The sequence below is a fragment of the Aulonocara sp. 'chitande type north' Nkhata Bay genome, linkage group LG19, assembly GCF_057382095.1.
Source record: "Aulonocara sp. 'chitande type north' Nkhata Bay isolate Kocher_YH1m ecotype deep benthic linkage group LG19, A_spYH_male_GT1.1, whole genome shotgun sequence".
NCBI lineage: Eukaryota > Metazoa > Chordata > Actinopteri > Cichliformes > Cichlidae > Aulonocara > Aulonocara sp. 'chitande type north' Nkhata Bay.
In genome coordinates, this window is record NC_141362.1 from 12,930,624 (window position 1) to 12,947,822 (window position 17,199).

General features: G+C 41.8%; 2 protein-coding genes across 2 annotated transcripts; both read right to left on the reverse strand.

Annotated features, from left to right (window-relative positions):
* Positions 1 to 1,098: 1,098 nt before the first annotated feature.
* pabpc4 (poly(A) binding protein, cytoplasmic 4 (inducible form)) lies at positions 1,099 to 12,633 on the reverse strand. Its single transcript, XM_086274481.1, has 15 exons — positions 12,013 to 12,633; positions 9,535 to 9,728; positions 6,057 to 6,172; positions 4,968 to 5,107; positions 4,250 to 4,344; positions 4,038 to 4,175; positions 3,824 to 3,919; positions 3,481 to 3,750; positions 2,622 to 2,712; positions 2,430 to 2,525; positions 2,173 to 2,303; positions 2,002 to 2,092; positions 1,770 to 1,900; positions 1,564 to 1,688; positions 1,099 to 1,466 (listed from the first exon to the last, which is right to left on the reverse strand). Exons 1-14 carry the CDS (start codon positions 12,203 to 12,205, stop codon positions 1,587 to 1,589), a joined length of 1,884 nt encoding a protein of 627 aa, XP_086130607.1. The 5' UTR covers positions 12,206 to 12,633; the 3' UTR covers positions 1,099 to 1,466; positions 1,564 to 1,586.
* Positions 12,634 to 13,053: 420 nt separating this feature from the next.
* On the reverse strand, positions 13,054 to 15,699 carry zpcx (zona pellucida protein C). The gene is made up of 9 exons (XM_086274480.1): positions 15,241 to 15,699; positions 15,057 to 15,169; positions 14,915 to 14,988; positions 14,671 to 14,842; positions 14,481 to 14,586; positions 14,316 to 14,401; positions 14,168 to 14,244; positions 13,236 to 14,091; positions 13,054 to 13,150 (listed from the first exon to the last, which is right to left on the reverse strand). Exons 1-9 carry the CDS (start codon positions 15,658 to 15,660, stop codon positions 13,129 to 13,131), a joined length of 1,926 nt encoding a protein of 641 aa, XP_086130606.1. The 5' UTR covers positions 15,661 to 15,699; the 3' UTR covers positions 13,054 to 13,128.
* Between the last annotated feature and the right edge of the window lie 1,500 nt (positions 15,700 to 17,199).

Consider the following 17,199-nt stretch of genomic DNA (forward strand, 5'->3'; position numbering starts at 1 on the left):
CTAAATCAAATATTTTCTCTCTGCCTGAAACCAGTCCTTTAATCCGTCAGAGAAATTAATCACAAATAGTAGAAAACAATTGCAAACTTCACAATTCCTCAAAACTGTTAATAGGACAAGCTAAAGATAGAGTTTAACATTTTACTACAACCTTTTAATTCTTTGCAAAATTTGCATTTTCAGAAGTAATGTGTAAGCACTGCAAAGCCACTTTGACAGTTTCCACACTGGATCATTTGAATATAGGGAAACGTTTCCTAACTTTTTTCCTTCTTTTTGATTAAATGCTAAAAAAGAAACACCCTAAATAACACCAAACACAACTTATAAGTACGTTATCATGTTTCAGTATTACTTTGTACCAAAGTGTTTATCAGACACACACTTAAGTGTGTTTGGTCAATAACAGGCTTTGCAATTTTGCCTCTGCACACCACCACCATGGATTTTATGTCAAACAGTCAAGATGTGACTGGAGTGACTTTAACCATTTTTAAAAACATAGTTCCCCATTTTCAGAGGTTTAATAGCAGCTGGACAAATTAACTTAATAATTTTTCTTGTTTTTAATATTTGGATGAAAAATCAATGACTGCTGAAAGACTAGAGCCCATGAATATCATCGGGTGCTTCGTTTCATCACTTGAGATGCTCGGCCAGGCTGTCACTGCAGTCACCTTCAGTTGCTGCTTGGTTTGTGGGTCTGTGCCTTCAGTTTTATCTTCAGTAATGAGAAAAGGCTGCTCTATTGGGCTGAGATCAGATGCCTGACTTGGCCACTGAAGATTATCTAGATTCATTTACCTGGAGTAAACTCTTGCTTTTGCAGCTCTGTGTAATTCTCCATTTGCACGTTGTAGTGCTCTCTGTGCGGCTTTATTACAGTTGTCTGAACCTGAGCAGAGTCTATAGCTCTGCACACTCCACATCACATCCTGCTGCTTCCATCAACAGTCACATGATCATTAAAGCTGGTGGTCCAGTTCCACTGCTCGTGCCATAACATTACCTCCATCACGTTTCACAGATTACTTGATATGCTTCTCCGCTTCTGCACACTTTCCTTCTCAATTAAAATAACACAAGGTGAGTCGCCTGGACATATCATCCCTTTATTGAAATTACCACACACCCATTGATAACGTGTTAGGATGGAGGAGTCATCTCACACCAACATGAAGCTTTCAAGCAAAGACAGAGAACAAGGCTCTTTTTACTTCCTCTCCTTTGCCACAAAATAAAGGGCCTTTGTTCAAGATTCATTTGCGTCACTGCATCTGGCGTGCAGCGTTAAAAGTATTACAGAACTACAAAATTATGCATTATGTAATATTTTTTCAAAGTGTACATTTAAAATAATGTTTTCCTTTTTTTTTCTTGATTTTTGTTTTTGTGCGATTGTTCAGAAGACTCTGGGCTTTCCAGCGTAGTGCGTCTCTTCCCATCTCCTCTCAGTTTTCTATGCTCTGAAACAACACAATGTCTTCCCATTAGTGCCGCACAATCTTTATTATAGCCTAATGAACCTGATTGATTAGCTTGACTAAACATGGATTTCCATACCAAGTTAGAATAGCTCAGAGTCTTCAGGATGTGGCAGCAGCAGCAGTAGGAGCCATGCCACCTACTTTCTGGGTGGCGTCTTTCTTCGCCTGGTGAGCCTGTAGAACTGCAACAGCTTCTTCTACCTGTACAAACACAAACATGAGCATGACGCAGCTTAGAAAATGGATACAGGACTATTCAGTGTGCTTGAGGTAGCGAGGTACCTTTGAACGTAGAGACTCATGGGACTCAAGCATGTGTAGTAATTCAGAGTTGTCGATCTCCAGCAACATGCCAGTGATCTTTCCTGCTAGGTTGGCATGCATGGCCTGAATCAGTGGGAACAGACGCTCCCCTACGGAGGAAAAAAAAAAAAAAAAAAAAATTGTGAGTGAGTATAAATTTGCCCAAAAACCAAAACCCTGAACAGCATTTGTTTGTATCTGTCAGTCTTACCCAGCATCTGTTTCTGCTCCTGAGGAGGTGCAGCAGCCAGCATGGAGGCCGTGAGGGGCTCTTGGCCCTGAACGTGCACAGCTGGCTGAGTCTGGAAGGCACAGTTAAGACTTAATGAGGAACAATGTGTCAACATTTGGATGCTTAATGTGGGAGAAGTTAATGTGATACCTGCTGTAAGGCAATAGGTTGCACCACCTGGGGGTTGGGGTTACGGACACCAGTGGCGTATTTGTAAGGAGGCATGGCCCGAGGACCAGGGACTCCAACTGAAGGACGAGGACCCATGCTCTGACCACCAGCTAGCAACCACGAGGAAGAAATTACAGTTTTAATAACACGGAAAACATTTGTATAACATCAATATCATTGATTTCAAATTCCAAACCCGTAGTCAACGAATTGATGCTATTTTTTTGTGAATGCACCTCGTGGGCCTTGTGTGCTGCTGCTAGGACTCATGTGTCTGAGGTTGGCACGGGGCCCTGGCTGACGCAGCGAGCTGGGCATTGCTTGGAAACCCCCTGGAAGTGATGAAAGAACAGATAAAAACAATGTGAGTATGGGCATAATGTTCAATATATCACAGACATGTGCTCCATCATGGTCCACAGGCTCACCTTGACCTCGTCCACCTTGTTGCTGCCATCGGGGATTTGGTCGCATTTGAGCGATCTGATTGGGTGCATAGTATGTAGTCCTATTCTGAGCCTGATGAATGCAAGAAAGTCAAATGTGTGATCAATACAAACTTATTATTTTGGGTCCTTGGAGACAATCAGAACAACCCTGACAGCACCATACTCTCTCCATGTTGAGCCCAGCCTCAGGCCGTAGTAGCTAGTCCTCATAAATCAACTCTTTCCCCCATAAAAACGACATTCGAGGACACCCCAGCACCCTCAATGATCAGTTTTGACACCTCAGTATATATATCAATAAAAATGCGGTGGGACGACCATTAGAATAGTTTCTGAGTTTTTCCAAGGATAGCTTCATAGCCAGAGACCACCCTCACTAACCTCTGATGCACACCCAGTCATTTTGTTCTTCAAGCAGGCCTGAAATATGACAGAAACCACCCTGAACATGCATGCGTTCCTACTTGTAGGCTTTCAAGGGGAGAAGAATTAAGTTGCTGCTGCTTCTGCAATGCACTTTGCAACCGATCTCCACTTTGCATGGCATTACTGCCTGCTCTGTCCTGTAACAGGTGTCGCTGCTGCTCATCCAGCTTCTGTCTTTTCTTTGTTTTTGCAAAAGAAGTCATCTTTTAACCAAGTGGTCATGACTGAAATCACTTTTTGGAGCTTTTTCACAATAACACCTGCACTACAGCTCTAAACAAAAATAGTAAAGTTGAACAAAGAAGGTGAAAAGCATCTGTGCATTTGTGATTGTAATATAGCCCTTTCATATTAAACACAGTAATACAATCAGTTTTAAAATGCACATCAAGCCTGAATTTGATTCTCACACCTGCGGCACAGCTGGCATGAAGTATCCACTAGTGGGCTGGAACTGATTAATGATGGCATTAGCTGGCATGGCTCTCATGCCAGCTATTCGCTGCATGTACTGGTTGGTGAGATGGGCTTTGCGCTCCTCTTTGCGCTGAGCAAGAGCCACGTAGAGAGGTTTAGAGCCAACAATACGCCCGTTCATTTCAGTCACAGCCTTGGTAGCCTCTTCAGGGGAGGAAAAGCAGACAAAGCCAAAGCCCTTGGAGCGCCCCTCCTCTAGCATCACCTAAAATACAGACAGCGGAGGTAACTTATGTGTTGAAGTCTCTTATTTATTCAGTGTATTGAGCCATTTTTACCTTAGCACTTGTAATTGAGCCAAATGGAGAGAACTCCTTGCGCAGTTTCTCATCATCTATTGTGTCATCCAAGTTTTTAATATAAAGATTAACTCCCTGAAACAAAAGGTACGATTTATCCAGAACCATCAGCTTACTTACTGACATTGAAATATAAATGTTTATAAAATTAATTGATTTTTATTTTGACAGACAACCAGTAGTTTCGGCAGACCTGATAACGACTGATCCTCTCTTGTTTCAGCTGCTCAAACTTCCTCTTCAGCTCCGCCTGCCTCTCCATTTTCTTCTGAGCTCGGCCCACGAACACAGTCTTGCCGTTGAGTTCAGTGCCATTCATCTCCTCTACAGCCTTAAAATGAAGCCACATTTGTCAGAGAAAACAGACAAACGCACACTTGACACATTTCCAAAAGTACAAAGTACCTTGTTGGCATCCTCATGTTTTTCGTAACTAACAAATCCAAACCCTCTGGATTTGCCGCTGGGGTCTGTCATCACCTTCACACTGAGTGTTTTACCTGCAAAGGCCAAAAAAAGTGGATGGAAAATGAAACAATGTGGCTGCACAGGAATATCAGTGAAGCACAACACTTTTCAACTTCATCCATTAAAAGTACAATTCACAAATTGCTCCCAGTGCACCGGCCAAGACCAGATCTGCCCCCCCCCCCAGGAAGTTCTGTTCTGGATTTCTGCATCTGCAGTGTGCACTGGATTATCTTTACTATTTCCAAACAGTGACCCTTCAAGTTGGATTTACTTCTGGGTGAGAGGTCAAAGTCAAAGGGAGCCAAGTCTGGAAAGACTGTGGAGCAATAAACCACACTTTAGGTCTTTTTGGTTGATTGATCACTCCCAGGTCTTCCCCTGGAGGACAAATTCACAGTACACGATGCGCATGCTCCTCAGTGCCCCACTAATCAGATGCACCACCTTCAGGCTTGCGCTACTGCTCATAATGATCCTAATCAAGAAGGATGAGCAGTTTTGACACAGAAGTTTTGTTTTGCAGTCCTTCCAAGTTTCAGGTCTACAGTGAAACTGCAAGTACCAGTGGTCAGAGCGATCTAAAAGTAGCAGGAGCGCTGCAAATGCTGCAGCTCTTCATCTGGAAATGATCAGGAAACAAATTTAGATTTACCGTATTTGTCAAAAATCTCCTTCAGGCGTTCATCATCCATGTCGTCCCCAAAGTTCTTGATGTAAACGTTAGTAAACTCCTTAGCTTTGGCACCGAGTTCAGCCTCCCGTTCTTTGCGAGATTTGAAACGACCCACAAACCTGAAGACAGAGGGAGAGTAGCACAGGCACACTCTTGGAAAACAGGCTTGACAAAAGAGAAAAAAGCAAAAAACAACAAACCAGACTCCATCTCTTTTGACTTCCACTTTCCAGTCTACAAAAACACTGGCTGTCCGGGGTTCCACGTTAAGAATGATCAGCAAAAACCTAACCCCGCAAACACAAGAACAGGGACAACATCCACAACACAAATTCACAGCTACGTTTCATCATGGGACTCATCATTCCTGGGGTGAACAACGTGTACAATCCATTCAACTGCTGTTAATACCACCAGACGCAGGCAGATATGTCGGCATGCTAGACAACACAGTGGCAACCATCTTAATTCTTGGTCCAAAACTTGATGTGGAGGTAGATGGAGAGGGATGGAGGAACAGTACAAACGAAAGCTGAGGAGGACCAAATGATCTTATATACCTTGCCATGATGACCTCTCCCCTTCTGCCATCCAGTATTGCATTCCTGCATTCGATCCATCACTAAAACACACAAGCATGGTCATACACACACACACAAACACTCCAAGATGGGTGACCAGCAAGTGAACTGAGGCAACAGAAAATGCAACTGGTAGGAAGGAAAGGTAAGAGGTTTTTAGTCTGTTGTCTCTTAGTTTAGAGGCTATCGTCAGACTGGCGGCAGTAAGAGATGAGTGTATTAGTCATATTATTCACACACAAGCTCACCAACTGAAAAAAAGACACAAAAAGTCAGTTGACGCAACACAAACGTAGAACACACAAGTCAGATTTATACATTAGACACAGAAAACAACACGATCTGATGCACATAAGCTGCGGTTTTCAATATCATGATAACTTTTATATTATATCAAAGTCATCTTGAAATTCAGGCAAATTCTTCAAAAGTCTTCCAACAACATTAAACATCCACACCTCCAGTTCAGAGATTATCAGACACTCACACCTTGCGGTCATTCAGAAGCATGCCGTTCATCTTCTCGATGGCGCGATCAGCCGCGTCCTGGGTCTCAAAATGGACAAAGGCGTACCCCTTGGAGCCGTTTTCATCACACACCACCTACAGTGCAGGGAGACGCACATAGACACGACTATGAATGAAGGCAGTTCTTTCATTTTGAAGCAAGTTCGACATTTGGAGAGTGGCGTAAGGCGACTCAAATCGGTTTTATCACTTCTCTGGATGTGTCCAGAGAAGAAATTATGTTTTGCTGTTTTAAATGGATTTATTGTTAAACTCCTTTAATTTAATTGTAATTTTTCATATATTTTTTCACTGTTTTTAATTAAAGTTTCCTTTCTTTTCTTTTTTTTCCCCCTTAAAGATACAATTACAGATTCTAGGCTGCTGCTATCGGCTACAAGCTTAAACAGCAATACTGTTTAAGTATTGCTCAAAAGGATCCATTATGCTTTTTTCCTAGAGTAGCTTTGCATGATTGCCTGTCTGGAACAAGCCAGTCTATCTCCTCAATAAATCCATTTTCCAAATGGAATACCTTCACAAACAGAAAGTTTGAGGGGTGCTTATAAACTATCTGAAATCAAACATTTGGAGTGAATCCTGAGGTTTTGGCTTTAAAGGATTATTTGTACATAAACTGACGTCATTACTGGAAACACTTTTCATGTGTAATGTGAGCATCCACCACAGGAAGAGTAATCTTGCACCAAATACACCAAATCTGCCAGGAGTTCAGCAACCAACATGCACATCTCAGACCTCTGAAGGTTCTTATCTATATCAGATATTTTGATCACGTTGCCTAACAACCACCCACCAACAGCTAAAGCTGCCACAGGTTTCATATTTATGCACCTTTAACACCATATAAAGGCACTTTATCGTTCTTATTTTATGACAAAAAACATCAAATGTATATATCCTCTCTGAATATAATGATATATGATCTATTATTATACCATCATGTTGCCCGGTGTTTGTTAGTTTGTTGCCTGGGAGTCACCTATCCACAACAATAATTTACTGGCTATAAAATTTAATGTGTGATAAATAACTAGTAAGTAAGTAAAGTAAGTAAACTTTATTTATTAAGCGCTTTTCACAGACAGGCAATCACAAAGCGCTGTACACAAATATTAAAATATTAAAATAAACAATAAAATCAATAGACATTATATACAATGTAAAAGATAAAAAGTAAATAATGTAAAAAAAATAAAATAAAATATGTAGATCAACAAAAGGCTTGTTTGAACAGAAGAGTTTTTAACTGTTTTTTAAAAGAATCCACAGAGTCAAGCAAACGTAATTGTAGTGGTAAACTGTTCCACAGCCTTGGTGCAACAGACTGAAAGGCTCTGTCCCCTTTTGTCTTCAATCGTGTACGGGGAACAACTAAGAGACTCTGAGTCTGTGAGCGGAGATGACGAGCAGCAGTGTATTTTAAAAGAAGCTTGGATAAGTAATCTGGAGCCTGGCCATTTAGTGCTCTGTATGTTAAAACAAGAATTTTAAAGCGAATTCTAAACTCTATTGGGAGCCAATGTAAAGAATATAAGATGGGAGTGATGTGAACACGCTTGGTAGAGCGAGTTAGTAATCTGGCTGCTGCGTTTTGTATTGTCTGGAGGCAAGAGAGAGATGATCTATCCAAGCTAGTAAACAGGGAATTACAGTAATCTAAGCGTGATGACACAAATGCATGAATGAGTTTTTCCAGTTCAGCTGAGGAAACCATATGTCGTAGTTTAGATATGTTTCTTAAATGATAGAAACAGGAACGAGACAAAGATTTTACATGAGAGTCAAGCCCAGGGAAGAGTCAAATATTACTCCAAGATTTCGAATATTTGACTTGACAGATGGACAGAAAGAGGCAAGAACCTGACTGATTTTAGAATGTAGCTCAGGAGGAGCTATGATCATGGTCTCGGTCTTGTTAGTATTTAGAACAAGGTAGTTGCTTGAAAGCCAATCAGAAACCTGGGTTAAGCACTGGACTAGGGTGGACAGCCTATCCAGCTGATGAGGCTTAAAGGACATATGGAGCTGAATGTCATCAGCATAAAAATGATAAGACAGGTTGCTAAAAGATTGAATGATACTAGCTAAAGGAAGCATATAAAAAGAAAATAGTAATGGACCTAAAACTGAGCCCTGTGGGACACCACAGGTCAGGGCAGCAGTGTTAGAGGAGAACCTATCAGTCCTAACAGAGAAGGTCCTGTCTGATAAGTAGGAAGAAAACCAGTCTAGGGCAGAGCCAGATACACCAGCCAAAACCTTCAGCCTGTTAAGTAGGATTTTGTGGTCGATGGTGTCAAAGGCTGCACTAAGATCAAGCAAAATGATCACAGAACAGTTCCCTGCGTCAGATGCCATTAACAGATCATTATAGACTCTTAAGAGAGCGGTCTCTGTAGAGTGCTGCTTTTGAAAGCCAGACTGAAAAGGGTCAAGAATCTGTAATTTACATAATAGAGACCTGAACTGATTTTCAACAATTTTTTCAAGTAATTTACTGACAAATGGCAATTTTGAAATAGGTCGGTAATTACTAGCAGAGCTAGGATCGAGATTCTGTTTTTTTAACAGAGGAGTTACCTCAGCATGTTTAAAATAAGATGGAACACAGCCTTGCCTCAGTGAACTGTTGATGATGGATAGTAATGTGGGACCAATGCTGGTGATAGACCCAGACAGGACAGAGTGAGGTAATATATCTACAGAGCATGACGAGGATTTCATTTTACCTAAAACTATAATTAAGTCATTTAGTGTGATTGGAAAAAAGGAGGTAAATGATCCAGGACAGCAAGGGGTATCTTCATAAGGGGAGGCACTTGAGGAAATTTTAGATTTCAAGTCCATCACCTTATTTACAAAGTAATTAAGGAAAGTATTACAATCTTCATCGGAAAGCAACAGAGCATGCTGGGTTGGAGGAGAAACAATACTGTTGATGGTATCAAATAGAATTCTGTGCTAAAGGTGCTAATTTGTCAATCTTACAAAATAATAATTTACCAAAGCATCTCATTTTGGTTTTTCCCTCAGGTGCATGTTATTCACCCACAAAAGTATAGCATGAAGCATTAAAATATGCAACAATGAGAAAAGTTAATTTATGACATCAATATGGGGGTATATTGGATAGAACCTATTCTTCACCATCAGACCAGAAAAACTAAAGAAAGGCCTAACAGGTCCAAATGAAGAAACAGGTGTGGGGACATTCCTGTTCCCTTTTCTTGTTTTGAACGTGTGCAACTACCAAAAAGTTGCAAACTTGGTGCATTTTACAGAAACTGAGGCAAAAAGCAGTTGAGGCGTTGTTTTTTTACATTTGTCCTCTAAAAGGCTTCTGTTAAACTTGATCACTTTATTTATGTATGTGTTAAATTTCAAACCAGCAAATAAATTAATACATAAATAAATCAGTGTTATGTCAACTGTACCTTGCAGGAGAGGATGTTGCCAAAGGCAGAGAAGGTGTCGTACAGGGCTTTGTTGTCAATGGACTTGTCGAGGTTCTTGATAAAAACATTGCCCACACCCGACTTCCTGAGGGAGGGATCTCTTTGGGACCACATGATTCTGATTGGCTTCCCTTTCACCACGTCAAAATTCATGGTGTCCAGGGCTCTTTCAGCTGCCGGAGGAAGAGCAGAGAGGTCACAGGAAAGGTCACTGGTGGTTATTTACATGTCAGAAAACATATCAGTCACCTTTATGTGTCATGCTTCAGTCTGTTATCTGCTGATACCATGCAACAATAATAATGCAGCCATTTTTAATGCATGCATAATAAAAGAGAGAAACTGCTTAAATGCATTAAAACAGGCCGCTAACATGTTCAAAGGGGTGAAGGTACTGCAGCAGACAATAAGGCTGATGAGCTTTCTGCAAGCAGCTGGTAAAAGTGTGGGGGGCAGCTGCAGTGGGCTAGCTTGGAGCACATGTCTCCCTGTTCTGATTAACCACATGCTGCTGAGCCACATGCCACTTAGCAATGCAGCAGGCCTTCATTTAAACACTATCAGAATATCAGCTCATGTGGTAGAGATGAGCAGTAATATGTTTGCATTGACCTTTATTCTGTGATCTGTAGGCCCAGGCGAACAAATGTACCCCCCCCCCCCCCCCACACACACACACACACACCATGTGGGCACATGCCAAACGTCCTTTTGTTCACACACACACACACACACACACACACACACACACACACACACACACACACACACACACACACACACGGCTTTCCAGCTGAAAGTGTCTGGTAAACAAAGCGGAGCTGCCTTGCGTCTGCTGGCATCAGCAGTTTGGTTTGCAATTGTACTTCACAACCTGTGCGCTCAGGGAAGATGTGTGGTCACCGTCAAAAAAAAACAAAAAACAGGACTTCAGGAAGGTTCAGAGTTGGGAACTTTATTCAAAAAAGGCCAAAGTGACCTCTGTTGACCTCATATATCAGATGTGTTGTTTAGAAGAGAAAATGGAGCCATTAACGGTCTTGAATTACCCATTATTGTTAACCACTTTTTATTTAAGCATTACGGAGCAGGCACGTTTTGGGCTGCACAGGGGAAAGCTATATTTAGAGAGGGGTCCTGAGAGGTATGTGCTGGCATGGAGTGCGAGTAGGGCATTCTCTACCACTGATGGGGAAGAGACATGTTTAAAAAGAATGCTCAGAAGAGCGACACCCGGGTTTGTGTTTGTTTACAGATACAACTGTGAGATTAAGAAATGCAGCAGGGAACACAGTGAAGCATGAAGACCGCTGTTTCATATGAAACGCTCTTTACTGACAACTGCTTTGTTATAGTTTTGCATTAGTAGCTGTATTATTCAGGCACAAAGCTACTGCCCCACAGACACGTGCTCAGGACTCCATATAAATGCCCAGCAGCCAACACCCCCTCCCCCCTGGTGTCTACACCTCTTGTAACAAATGGTGTCTTCTAACTTTTGGCTCTTCTCACATTTGTAACGGAACGATATCCTGAAAGCGAGCCACTCGTAACCTCTCATTTACTTTGGCTTTTGGTAACCAACTCGAGCGCAGATAAGCTGTGACAGGTGTTTTTTGTTGATAGGACAAACAGTGTCAGCGCACCGCCAAAAAGAACCACAACACCTGCTACCTTTGCTCAGTGCTTTGATACTCCTGCATTGTAACTGGAAACAGTTTTATCACAAAAGGTACTTAACAGCACTGCTGATACGGTTACATATACATTCACTTTTGTGTATCATGACAGATTAACAGCTTTGAGTGGTGAGGATATAACAGATAACCCAACAGTGTGAGTGAACTAATCCCAGCTATTAAAGCTGGGATTCAATTCAAATAGAAACAGGATCAGGTTTTTCCATTTGCAGTGAATATACAGACAAGCAGCAGCACAAACAAGCAACAAGCAGTGCAGCGGGCTCAGCTGTGCTTGTCTCTTTCATGCTTTCAGTGAACATGCCAGCAGAGGGCAATGGGAGTTAGTTTCACTCAACTCATTGGCCCTTTAAATAGGCACAGAAATGGGTCATTTTGGTTTTTAAAAAGGTGTAGGAAAAGACTCCATTTACCCAAATCTAGGCCTGTGATTTATGGGGATGGTTTGTTGATTTTGGCCAACTTTTAAGGACAGTTTAAATTCTGCATGTTCTGGGGGCTTGAATTACATCAGAGACACACACAGGCTGCTATATTCCCAACCATACACGAGAACTGGGACGTGCTTATGTAGGTCAAATAACTGATACAGTCTAAAGAACTGCTTTGAACATTTCACACTGCAAAATTAACCACATTTATTTGCGTTTAATTCAGGCTCTGTACACAGTTTCAATGGCAGGCTGGAAATGTCAACATGTTCACGCCTTGTGGAGGCAACGTGCTCACACAGCACAGCTATCCCATCCCTGCTTACCGTCAGCCGGCTGTGAGAAGTTCACATAAGCGTATCCCAGGGACCGCCGGGTGATCATGTCTCGGCAGACCCGAATGGAGAGCACCGGTCCGGCTGGGCTGAATTTCTCGTACAGCATAGCCTCCGTGATGTCGGGGTGCAGGTCGCCAACATAGAGAGAAGCCATCGGATAACTCCCCGTCGCTGTGTTCATATCGCTGATTTCAGAGGATGAACGCAAGGCTTCGTTTTAAAAAACGCCAGAAAAATGTCGGTATGGTCTCTAATCCGGATCCAAACTGCGCTTTGGTTTAAAGACACGCTGCACAAACAGCTGATCGGGCGTTTTGAAAATGCCAAACCTGGAAAAAGCAGCGCGATAAAGACGTGTGTCTTCTGAAGTGTTTCCTTTAAAAAAGACGACAACTTCGAGTTAAGCCGGAGGCCTGATGTTTGTTTGTTTTTAAATAATATTTTGCTATTTTTTTAAAGGTTTCTATTTCTTTAAGTAGATCTGCACTTTTTAAGATTTTGTGGATTTTATATTTTTTATATTATTTTTATTTTAAGTTTTTCAGGAACAGTGAGTTGGACACTCACGGTTGTTTTGTGGCCGGGGAAAGAGACTGCGTGGGGGGAAGCATGGGCACTTTATAGAGAGTGACGGTGCGGAGGAAATAGTGGCCCGGGTCAAACTTGGGGTGGAAAAAACACTGAGCATGCGGCGTAAAAGGGAGAGCGCACATGGTACTGTCCCAACTACAGCGCCCAGCTCCCCACAGCGACATCTGGGTGGGAATAAAAGCCTTTCACTGTAGCCAGGATGGGGCGTTTCATAAACAGGCTAATAATGTGATGCACTATTGAGCACCGGTGGAGAAATGTTGTGAATGAGTATGACTGCCTTATTTAGTCGACAGTGTCATTTAAAAATGCAGCTTGTATTTCAGACTTGCTGCTATGATGCCAGGTTTCTCTTGGAAATGAGATTTTTACCTGGATAAATAAAGGACTAATACAATTTTTTTTTTTTTTTTTTTTTTTTTTTTTTAAATAAAAGAAGTGTAATGAGACCAGATAAGTGCACATCAGTTTTATTTATCTCAAGTACAAGTTTAAAGTCTTTTAAAGCCGTGGTTATTCTGCATTCTTCATCCTCCTGAGGAAAAACAAAAACCAAATTAAATCAGCCATCTTCACATGCATTAAACAGTCTGCCAGCTAACTGCAAACAAGTCATTTACCTCAACAGATTCAAGAAAGTTGAGTGCAGCCCCTTTAGTTTCAACTGTTTTCTTTCCACTGGACTTGTCTTGTGTACCACTGCCTCTTCCTCATAACTCAGTGTCTGCGACCCATCAGCAGCTTTGGAAAAGGAGAGTTTGGAGCGCGTTATTGGTGGGATTTCATCTGTTCCTTCAGGCATCATAGCACCATCTGTCAGCATCTGGGGCAGGTCATCATGGTTTGGGTCCTTAATCTCATTCTGCCGCCATTTTTCACTTTGGGATTCCTCTACAGCAGCTGTGTTGTCCAATTCTGCTGAATTTGGCCGTTCAACCAGCATAAGGTACTTTACACTAATCTCAGCTGGCAAAGAAAAGTTAACCGGTTCCTCTTTGCTGTCAAAGTTACCAGATCTTCCAGACCGGCTTTTTCTTTTGAAGTCCTCTGGAACAGCTGGGTGTGGAGGACTCTTCCATCCGTTAACCATAGTTGGCAAATTCATAGTTGACCGAGAAACACTACTGAAACTTTGACCTTTGATCTCATTGGTCGGATTCGGATGAGGTTCTTGATTTGTGGTTGAAGAATGCAGTTTGGTAATGTCATTTGAGTCAGACTGAGGAGGCACCTGTTCAGGTAGCCAGAGCGTCAGCCTGGTGGCAGGGTCCTGACTTACAGCCACTACACCCTCTGGGCCAGCATTGAACTTGCTTCTTGGAACAGAAGAAACTATCACATCAGCAAGATCTGGAAGAGCAGACTGCATGGAGTTTGGGACGTTAGCGCTTTCTTCTTCGGCGATTGAAGGCAGAGTTCTCTCACCATCTTCATCCACAATGACAAAGGGACCAGTGCTGACCACAGCTTTGGCATCTGAAATGACACGCAGCAAGTCTGTTATAAAGTTTCTGTCTTCCATCACCTTCAGACAGAAAACCAAAGCACTTACCACCAGGAAGGTTTTTGCCTTTACACCTTGAGCTACAGCACTCACATGCCTCCAAATCACCACTTAGTTCCTCCCATCTGAAAGGAAAGTTTCATTTATAGGACATTGGTAAAAGAAACAAACACATACATTATGTGAATATTGATACCTTGATTCAATCACATTGTAGTTGCAGGATTTAGAGCCTGGGGTGACACCTTGGCCTGAGATCAGCACGCTACAGTGGATATACAACTTGTAGAGAAGAGTACACAACTCAGTTCAGAGAAGATTCAGAGCTGCACATTAGTGCAATCCGTTTATAGAGACTTACCTCAGAAATGAGATAAGACGTGTTCAGAACAAAATTAACCGCATCTGCGCTGTTGGAGGCCACAAACGTCACTCTAGTAGTGGAGGAACCCAGTGGGGTTACGCACCTGCAGTAAGCAGTGATATCACAGGCAATCAGAAGGTTAGACATAACAAAAACAGTTGAGATAGACACCCAACTGAAAACTCACCCTTTGTTAAATATGACTGTTTGCCTTGGTTTGGCCCGAGGCTCAGGGAACACAGAGACAAAGCAGGACTGGATGAAAGCCTCTTGATTTATTCTGGTTTTAGCCAAAACCTGAAGATTGACAAGCTGGCCTCTTTTGTAGATATTTGACTCTGCTGCGCTCGTCCAGGACGCTGCAGGAAAGAACTGTGTTTACAAATTAAGCTGCAGCTAAAACTTGTTGTTGGATGTGTTTTATTACTTACGACTCATGGCTTTGATGCTAATGTCATCATTCTCAGGAAGTGCTGTGTCGCTAAACTTTGGAATCTTGTTCAACCTGTAAATACATGGACCTACTGTAAGTATGGTTGGTGACTAGCTGCAGACACTGAAGTAAGAACATACCTTTTTGCAACACAGAACACGTGGACTGCAGAGGGAGTTTCCCACCAGGTGGGAGAAATTCTTCTCAGATTCAAGAACAGGGTGTTGGTGAACACCTCCAAGTCATCCTCCACCTGTAAGATGGTGCAGTTTTGGTAAAGGCTTCATAAAAAGATGCAGAACTGCAACAGAACTTTATGCTCACCATAGGTGTAGTTCCACATTCACCAAAACCATAAGTGAAGACAAATTCATTTGCAAGCTCTCCATTGCTGAAGCAGCCATTGCCCAGCTGTATTTCCTCTCCAGTCAGTTTGAGACCACTGACACTCTTATCAACCAGCACGGTTAGTGTAGATGCGTCACAATACACCTGTACTCTGGGAACATTGAGGAAGGGAGAGAGTCCAGCTAGCCTGTGAAAGTCAGGGGTCCAGGATCGCCAGGAGCTGAAGATTGTGCCTTGCGGAGTAAAATCAAAGTTTCTTCCAAATGAAAAAGGCACTCGATTTTCATAAACTCCCACAACATCCTGGGTGAATCTGCCATTGTGATACAGAACAGACTGAACAGCAATAACACAACCAAGAAACACACATAAAGATATCTGCGTGGTCCCCATCATGAGCCCCAAACAGGACCAACAATTCAGCTCATTCTCTTTGACAAGTGCATCATTAATAAGGTGCAGCGATAGTGGAGACAGGTGCTGGCAATCAAGCCAATGAAGCTGACTGGAAATGATTCTTTATTCAGTGTTAACACCACGGCAGGTGGATGGGACACATCTAAGATGCTGTTAGTGAAAAATGCAAAAATAAATGAAGCAAAATGTGTATCTTGTTCACATTTGTGGTTTTTCAGAACTTGGTTTTAGAAATCACTCCGTTGAAGGCCCAACCAGCTGCCGTTTAAACCTGTTCTTGAGAACTATTCTAACCAGAAGGCATAAAGACAGGATGGCTTTATATGGAGACGAGCTGAAAAAAGCTAGTTTCAGACAGAGGGACACTGAAGGGCTGCACCAAGGCCCAGTTTAAGATAAGTCAGGATTATTTGGAACTATAAATTATACAAAACTGTTTTAGTAGACTCCAAACACAAAAAATATGGTGCTGGATATAAGAATTATGCCTGTTTGTAAGGTGTTTGTGGGCTTGGTGATAACATGAAAACTTGTAGGTTAAGTCATCTGGCAGGCCATTCCTCGGCTACAATCTGAACAAACCAAAAGTTGTGAAAACTTGGTTAGTTTGGGTTAATCTAATGTCTATAACACCAAAAATCTTGTATTTATGTTACAGAATTTTCTTAGGCAAAAATATTCAAAATTATATATTTCTATTAAGTAGATGAAAGACATGTAATTTAACTCTGGCTTTTCTTCTGTGTTGAGCGAACCTCGAGATTTAAGATTTAAGATTACATGTGTTAGATGTGTGTCGGCACACATGGCAGAAAACAAAATCACACTATAATTCTGGAATACTTTCAAGGAATGAAAGGAGTTGAAGGATAGCACGTAAGAGGAAACTGGTTATAAAAGATTAAAGAAAGACATAAACTGAGAGCACACCACCTTCTGCCTCATCTAGGTGGAGCCATTGTCAAAAAGCTGACTAAGGCTACGTTCACACTGCAGGTCTTAATGCTCAATTCCGATTTTTTGATCAAATCCGATTTTTTTTTCTGCTTGTTCACACTACAAATAAAACGCGACAGCAAACGCGCTCTAGTGTGAACGCTCAAAGCGGCCCGCATGCGCAAAAGATGTCACACACAAGGCGCTCTGTTTAGACCCAGAGCAAACAGTATTGTTTGATTGATGGCCCTTAATATAAAGACTTCGGACTTTACGTTTCCCAATTTTTGCTTTAAGTTATTTTGTTATTTGATAATGTAAATAACCTAATAATTATCATTATTGCTGTTTTAGAGGAGCGGTGCTTCAAAGGATAGTTGCAGATTTTGAATTTGGGGCACTGAATGTGGTTTTTAATCTGCTTTTTTTTTAGCAGCTGACTAATCGATTAAGACCCGATGAATACAGAGCATTTGCCCAACACTTTCTTCTTTTATTTGACACTGGTATTGTTGTGATGGATTGTGCAAAGTCAGGAAAATTTTATATTTGTAACCTAGGTCTCTCCCCAGCAATATAAGG

What these genes read in the sequence shown, in the direction of transcription:
- pabpc4 (XM_086274481.1), bottom strand. Translation starts at nt 12,205, where the DNA reads ATGAACACAGCGACGGGGAGTTATCCGATGGCTTCTCTCTATGTTGGC. An exon ending in CTTCTGAATGACCGCAAGGT is followed by an intron (nt 5,108 to 6,056) that starts GTGAGTGTCTGA and finishes CTCTGTCTTCAG; the next exon opens with GTTTGTGGGTCGTTTCAAAT. An exon ending in GGAGATTTTTGACAAATACG is followed by an intron (nt 4,345 to 4,967) that starts GTAAATCTAAAT and finishes TGGCCTTTGCAG; the next exon opens with GTAAAACACTCAGTGTGAAG.
- zpcx (XM_086274480.1), bottom strand. Translation starts at nt 15,660, where the DNA reads ATGATGGGGACCACGCAGATATCTTTATGTGTGTTTCTTGGTTGTGTT. An exon ending in GTGTTCTGTGTTGCAAAAAG is followed by an intron (nt 14,989 to 15,056) that starts GTATGTTCTTAC and finishes ATGTATTTACAG; the next exon opens with GTTGAACAAGATTCCAAAGT. An exon ending in CGTCTTATCTCATTTCTGAG is followed by an intron (nt 14,402 to 14,480) that starts GTAAGTCTCTAT and finishes CTTCTCTACAAG; the next exon opens with TTGTATATCCACTGTAGCGT.